Source organism: Bison bison, unplaced genomic scaffold, assembly GCF_000754665.1.
Source record: "Bison bison bison isolate TAMUID 2011002044 unplaced genomic scaffold, Bison_UMD1.0 scf7180017860866, whole genome shotgun sequence".
Lineage (NCBI taxonomy): Eukaryota > Metazoa > Chordata > Mammalia > Artiodactyla > Bovidae > Bison > Bison bison.
This window is the reverse complement of record NW_011491438.1, coordinates 61858-68682: the sequence shown is the minus strand read 5'-3', so window position 1 is coordinate 68682 and position 6825 is coordinate 61858. Positions and strand designations below refer to the sequence as shown.

The window sequence follows — 6825 nt, the reverse complement described above, 5'->3', positions numbered from 1 at the left end:
CCTACTTTTCTGTCCCTAGGGGCAGTGGAAGCCTGGCATGCAGTGGGTGCTCAGTAAATAATATCTCATTTTCATCTGTTCAAGCATGCTACTCCCTTCCCTTTCTGAGTACTTCCACCCCATCCTGAGAAGCCAGTTCCCCTTATTTCCCACCCCACCTGGGTCCTTAAATCGCCATCCTGAGTCCCGTGCCCTCCCGGTGATTCCTGGTGACCTACAGCCTCGCACGTGGGCGAAGATGGCTGCAGTCACTTACCGCCCCTGCCCGTTGTGCTGGGAGGTTCTGACTCCTGCTCTGGATGAGAAACCAACCAGGTGACCCTAGGGAGGGTAGTTCCCAGTGCTGTTCCACCATTTTCCATCCCACCACCTTGCTCAGTGTCTACACAGCATTCATTACACTGCTCGAATAGTCTTTATTCGGTTGTTTAACTTTTCTCCCCCACCCTCAAGCTTACAAACTCCAAGAAAGCTGCAGTGTCTTTTCCAGCGCCTTGCAGAGCTGGCAGTTTGGAGATGCTGTGTTAGAGTGTGCTGTGTGACTGAGTCAGCCTCATTCTACGTGGCGGCGCCTTATCCTGCTGCCGCTGAAAGGCTAGCAAAGATGCAGAGGAAGGAAGGAGGATACTTGGTGCTGTTTCAGATGTCCTTTAGGATCCAACTCTCCTTCCCTGGCTCAGGCACAAAAGCCTTCTGCTCAGCTGGGGAAGCGGGAGTGGATGCTGGGAATCGTGCATGGACCCCTGACCCTCTCCGCCACGGCCAGGCTCCTGCAGTCAATCCGCCTGTGCGCAGACACAGGAGGAGAGGGCCTTGAGGGAGCCGATGACCGTTCCCCACGCGGAGGACCTCGAGGACACGGCCTTCACGGGGCTTGCCTTGGCTTCAGGAGCCTCCGCAAGGCCTTCGGGGCTGGCTGGGGGGGAAGCTGGGGCCGTAGTCCCTCTGCAAGGCCCCCCGGCCTGGGCAAGGCTCCCCCTACTTAGCGGAGCCTCCAGAGTCAGGTTGGAGGACTGCTTTTCTCCGCATAACAAGATGTAGGTCTTCATCGGAGGGACGGCAGGTCCCGGGTTGGGACCAGGGGTGCGGGGTGGCCCTGGGGGTGCTGCCAGGGAGATCTGCTTCCCTCGCGCACAGTCGATGACGAAGGTCAGGTGGGCTCCGGGGACGGCCTTCTGCCGGCGCGCCGGCCTTCCACTTGGAAGGGAGCAGAGGGCTGGAGGTTCGTGCTGGCGCAGCGCGGGGCCGGCTCCAGTGGTTCGCGTGTTCGTCCACTCAGCAGGGAGTTTTTCTGTTAATAAAATAAAAATAAATAATTTTTATTTTATATTGGGGTATAGTTGATTTGCACTTCCCTGGTGGCTCGGGGTAAAGAATTCGCTTACCATGCAGGAGAAGGGGGTTGGATCCCTGGGTCGGGAAGATCCCCTGGAGAAGGAAATGGCTACCCACTCCAGTATTCTCACCTGGAGAATCCCATGGACAGAGGAGCCTGGGGGACTGCAGTCCGTGGGGTTGTAAAAGTCTTAGCAACCAAAGAACAGCGGTAGGTGATTTACCATGCTGAGTTAGTTCTAGGTGAACAGCACAGTGATCCAGTTATTTATATATCAAACATACATCCATTCTTTTTTAGATTCTTTTCCCATATCTGTAATTACAGAATTTTGTAAACAATATGTATTTACTTATTTATTTGGCTGCACAGGGTCTTAGCTGCAGAATGCCGGATTCTTTACCTTTGTGTCACGTGGGATCTTTTAGTTGAGACATATGGGATGTAGTTCCCCAACCAGAGATCAAACCCAAGCCCCCTGCATGGAGAGCACGAGGTCTTAGCCAGTGGACCAGGGAAATCCTGTTATCACAGAATACTAAATAGACTTCCCTCAACAGGGGTTTAACTGTATGTTGTACGTGCTAAATTGCTTCAGTCGTGTCTGACTCTTTGAGACCCTATGGACTGTTACCCACCAGGCTTCTCTGTCCATGGGCATTCTCCAGGCAAGAATACTGGAGTGGGTAGTCTTTCCCTTCTCCAGGGGATCCTCCCAACCCAGGGATCCAACCCACATCTCTTACATCTCCTACACTGGCAGGTGGGCTCTTTACCACTGGTGCTACCTGGGAAGTTCTAACTGTAGGTTAGTTGACACACAAAAATGGGAAGCCGGTGGGGCTTAACAGCATGCATTTCAGCACTGGGGAGGCCTGAGTATGAATCTGTCTCCTCCCCACCCCCCCTCAGCCCTCTGCCTTCCGGGAGCGCAGAGCCCACCACATCAGAGCCTCTCAACCCCACCACGCCTCCAAGCTGCTTGGGCATCTTGTTATCATGCAGATTCTCAGGTGGCTCCATGGAAAAGAATCTGCCTGCAATGCGGGACACCTGGGTTCGATCCTTGGGTCGGGAAGATCCCCTGGAGAAGGGAATGGCTACCCATTCTAGTATTCCTGCCTGGAGAATTCCATGGACAGAGGGGCCTGGCAGGCTACAGTATATGGCTCTCAAAGAGTCAGACGTGACTGAGCGACTAACACTTTCACTTCATTTCTGGTACAGCAGGTCTGGGCCGGGGCCTGACGGTCTGCATTTCTGAGAGGCGCCCAGGCAATGCCGATGCTGCTGGCCCACGGACCACACTGTGCTGAGTAGCAGGAGGAAAGCCCGACCTCCTTTTACAGGTGAGGGAACTGAGGCTCAGCTGGTGCAGACGTCAGTGGCCCCCGGAAGCACCGCTGCTCCCCATCCCCCTACCATACTCTTATCCACCTGTCCCCTCGGGCCCGGGGATCCTTGCTCTGTCTTTCCCCACCAAACAGGGGGCAGCCGTGAGCCAACCCAGGGGCTTATCAATGAACCAACCCGGGGATTTATCAATGACGCAAGTGCCAGAGCAGGTCTCTCTGAATCCAAAGCCTTTGCTCTTTGAAAAAAACGTTTCAAGTTGCCCAAATGATAAACAAAACCATCCTCTTGACTACGTGCTCGTCGCCACGACCCAGGCTCAGAAGGAAGCTTCTCTTCTGCTAAGTTAGTTAATGCAGGAAATGTGGCTGATCCTTGAACAATGCCAGTTTGAACTATGGGTCCACTTACATGTGGATTTGTTTTCAATAAATACCCATTCCTACACAATCCGTAGTAGGTTGAGTCTGTGGATGTGGACTCTCAAATACAAAGGGATGATTGTAGTTATAGCCTGATTGTCCACTGCTCGGAGGATCAGCGCCCCAGCCCCCAAGCTGTTCAAGGGTCAACTGTAAATGAAGCTCACCCGTGGCTTGAGAATCTTGGCAGCCCTGGAGGGAGGCTGTCTGTCCTTTCCTGCCACCCCCACTCCACGGCCTCCCCAGTCCCTCTCAGCTGCAGGGCTGAGGCCCTCTCTGCACCTCTTACCTGAGCTGGTCTCCAGGTTCGCCTCAAGGCCCCCAGGGCGGGCACTCGGGTCTCTGGTGTCTTCTGAGGGGGCCGTGACTGCTGCCATGGCACCTGGCTCAGCACTGGCAGAGGAAGCTGTTTTCAGCAGCCTTGTCCAGAATGCGGGTCCGCACCCAAGGACCAGACCTTTTATATTTACCAGATCCGGATCTGCTGAGTGAATTCCACCAGGAGCACAGGAACTGGCCTGGAGCAGTTGGGGGATTGCTTTGATCAACGGGTTTATGTCAACAGGATTGCAGTCCAGTGGCTGGGAGGCAGGCCTTCTACCAAACACACAGTTTCTTCCAAGCTCAGCAGCTTCCTCCCCTGGGACGAGGCTGGGAACCATCTCTTCCAGGTCTCAGTTTCCCGAACCTCAGTCATTGCCTGGCTGCATTCCCAGTTGTTAGCTGTTTTATTTATTTATTTTTGGTCCCACCTAAGAGAAGGGACTGGCAGAGGATGAGATGGTTAGAGAGCATCACTGACTCAATGGACATAAATTTCAGCAAACTCCAGAAGACGGTGGTGGACGGAGTTCTGGATGGTGGAAAGTCCAAGATCAAGATGCTTATCGATTCTGGTGCTTTGTGAGCACCTGCCTACTAGTTCATAAATAGCTATCTTTTTGCTGTGTCTTCACCTCACAGAAAGTGCAAGAAAGGTCTCTGGGATCTCTTTTTATAAAGGCACTAACCCCATCATAAGGGTTCTACCCTCATGACCTAATTACCCCTCCCCGAAGACCCCACCTCTTCAGTTCAGTTCAGTCACTCAGTCGTGTCCGACTCTTTGCGACCCCAAGGACTGCAGCACACCAGGCTTCCCTGTCCATCACAAACTCCCAGAGCTTGCTCAAACTCATGTGCATCGAGTCCGTCAGCCCATCCAACCATCTCATCCTCTGTTGTCCCCTTCTCCTCCCACCTTCAATCTTTCCCAACATCAGGGTCTTTTCCAATGAGTCAGTTCTTTGCATCAGGTGGCCAAACTATTGGAACTTCAGCTTCAGCATCAGTCCTTCTAATGAATATTCAGGACTGATTTCCTTTAGGGTAGACTGGTTGGATCTTCTTGCTGTCCAAGGGACTTTCAAGAGTCTTCTCCAACACCACAGTTCAAAAGCAGCAATTCTTCGGCACTCAGCTTTCTTTATAAGTCCAACTCTCACATCCATACATGAATACTGGAAAAACCATAGCCTTAATTAGACAGACCTTTGTTGGCAAAGTAATGTCTCTGCTTTTTAATATGCTGTCTAGGTTGGTCATAACTTTTCTTCCAAGAAGCAAGCGTCTTTTAATTTCATGGCTGCAGTCACCATCTGCAGTGATTTTGGAGCCCCCAAAATAAAGTCTCTCACTGTTTCCATTGTTTCTCGATCTATTTGCCATGAAGTCATGGGACCAGATGCCATGATCTTAGTTTTCTGAATGTTGAGTTTTAAGCCATCTTTTTCACTCTCCTCTTTCAGTTTCATCAAGATGCTTTTGAGTTCCTCTTCACTTTCTGCCATAAGGGTGGTGTCATCTGCATATCTGAGGTTATTGAGATTTCTCCCGGCAATCTTGATTCCAGCTTGTGCTTCATCCAGCCCAGCATTTCTCATGATGTCCTCTGCATATAAGTTAAATAAGCAGGTGGCAACATACAGCCTTGACGTACTCCTTGCCTGATTTGGAACCAATCTGTTGTTCCATGTCCAGTTCTAACTGTTGCTTCTTGTCCTGCATACAGATTTCTCAGGAGACAGGTCAGATGGTCTGGTATTCCTGTGTCTTTCAGAATTTTCCAGTTTTTTGTGATCCACAAAATCAGAGGTTTTGAGATACATAGTCAGTAAAGCAGAAGCAGATGTTGTTCCGGAACTCTTTTGCTTTTCGATGATCCAGCGGATGTTGGTGATTTGATGTCTGGTTCCTCTGCCTTTACTAGGTTTCAGAATATGAATTTTGGGAAGATGTGTTCTATCTACAGCATCTTTTAGGTCAATCAAATTTTAAGTCAATTTTTTTTCTTTTACTGAAAAAGAGAAATACTTGTCTACTGAAAAAAAATGTACAGCCTAAAGTTCAGAGTCACGTTTTTTCAGTGAATTTACTGAGGGCTTAAGTCCAAGAGAAAACCTGATCAAAAGAGTTAAGTGTAGAGCCAGGATATATAGGAGTTCAAAACAAAACAAAACAAACCAGGTCGTGGAAACATGAAAAGATCACTGTCAGGGACGTCTCTGGTGGTCTAGAGGTTAAGACTCCCAGCCTCCAACACAGAGGGCTCAGGTTCGATCCCGGGTCAGGGACTGAAGATCCCACATGCTATGCAGCGTGGCCAAAAAATAAAAAAAGAAAAGAAAAAGATTACTGTTAATTAAAGAAAATCAGACATCTCACGTTAGTGAATTTAGTGCTCTTACACGTATGGGAAGATGCATGAGTTTGGGCTTATTGGAATTACTCCTTTAATGTGCACCTTGACTATCCTGTTTTTCTCCCTCCCGAGCCCCGTCAGGTGCACCGTTGGGGTGGCTGCAGTGGCGGCTGGCCTGTCGGTTGCAATATTGTTTGCTTATTGACAAGGCAGGTGACATTCTTTGTAGTAGTACTTCTATAAATGAATATTTATGGTAGAAGATGCTGCCCCAAAGAAGAGCATGCCCTAATCCCCAGAACCTGTGAAAATGTTACCTTACACAGCAAAAGAAATGTTTGCAGGTGTTATTCAGGGTATTCCAGTCTGACGCCAATTCTGATGTGTCCTTTTTTCCACATTACCAAGCAGTTAATGTTTTTCTGACACTGCCTACCTGGAGGTTGCTTCAGATTTCACAGATTAAGAGGTCAGCCCTACAAGACTGCCCCTGGCACAGATATCAATCACACGTCCTGGTGGTCAGATGGGTTTCTGACCTACAAATGGGAGGGTCCCAAAACACACTCCTTGGATTCAATTAGTTTGCTAGAGTAGGTCACCGAACTCAGAGAAGTGTTTTGCTTATTAGATTGCCAGTTTCTTATAAAAGGATATAACCCAGGGGACTTCCCTGTGGTCCAGTGGCTAAGACTCCACACTCCCAATGCAGGGGGCCTAGGTTCAATCCCTGGTCAGGGAACATAGATCCCACATGCCACAACTAAGCATTTGAACGCCACAACTTAAGTTCCTGTGTGCTGCAGGGAAGATGAAAGATCCCACATGCCCCAACTGAAAATTCTGTAAGTCTCAGTGAAAATCAAAGAGCCCACGAACTGCACCTAAGACCTGGGCAGCCTTAATAAATAAATAAATGTGTATATATTTAAAAGAATGTAACTCAGGAAGAGCCAGATGGCAGAGATGCACAGGCAAGCTGTGTGGGAAGGGCCAGGAGCGTCCACCGCCTCTGAGAACACCGCTCTTCCCCA

At 49.7% G+C, this 6825-nt stretch overlaps 1 protein-coding gene across 1 annotated transcript; it reads right to left on the bottom strand.

Moving 5' to 3' along the window:
* Nucleotides 1-266: 266 nt before the first annotated feature.
* Nucleotides 267-3788, bottom strand: LOC104982917 (chromosome unknown open reading frame, human C1orf64). Its single transcript, XM_010832346.1, has 2 exons — nt 3401-3788; nt 267-1291 (listed from the first exon to the last, which is right to left on the bottom strand). The coding sequence occupies exons 1-2, from the start codon at nt 3771-3773 to the stop codon at nt 777-779; spliced, it is 888 nt and encodes a 295-aa protein (XP_010830648.1). The 5' UTR covers nt 3774-3788; the 3' UTR covers nt 267-776.
* Nucleotides 3789-6825: the final 3037 nt, after the last annotated feature.

Coding starts and splice junctions, on each gene's coding strand:
- LOC104982917 (XM_010832346.1), bottom strand. CDS start 3,773: ATGGTTCCCAGCCTCGTCCCAGGGGAGGAAGCTGCTGAGCTTGGAAGA. Junction 1,292..3,400: donor GAACCTGGAGACCAGCTCAG/GTAAGAGGTGCA, acceptor TTTTATTAACAG/AAAAACTCCCTGCTGAGTGG.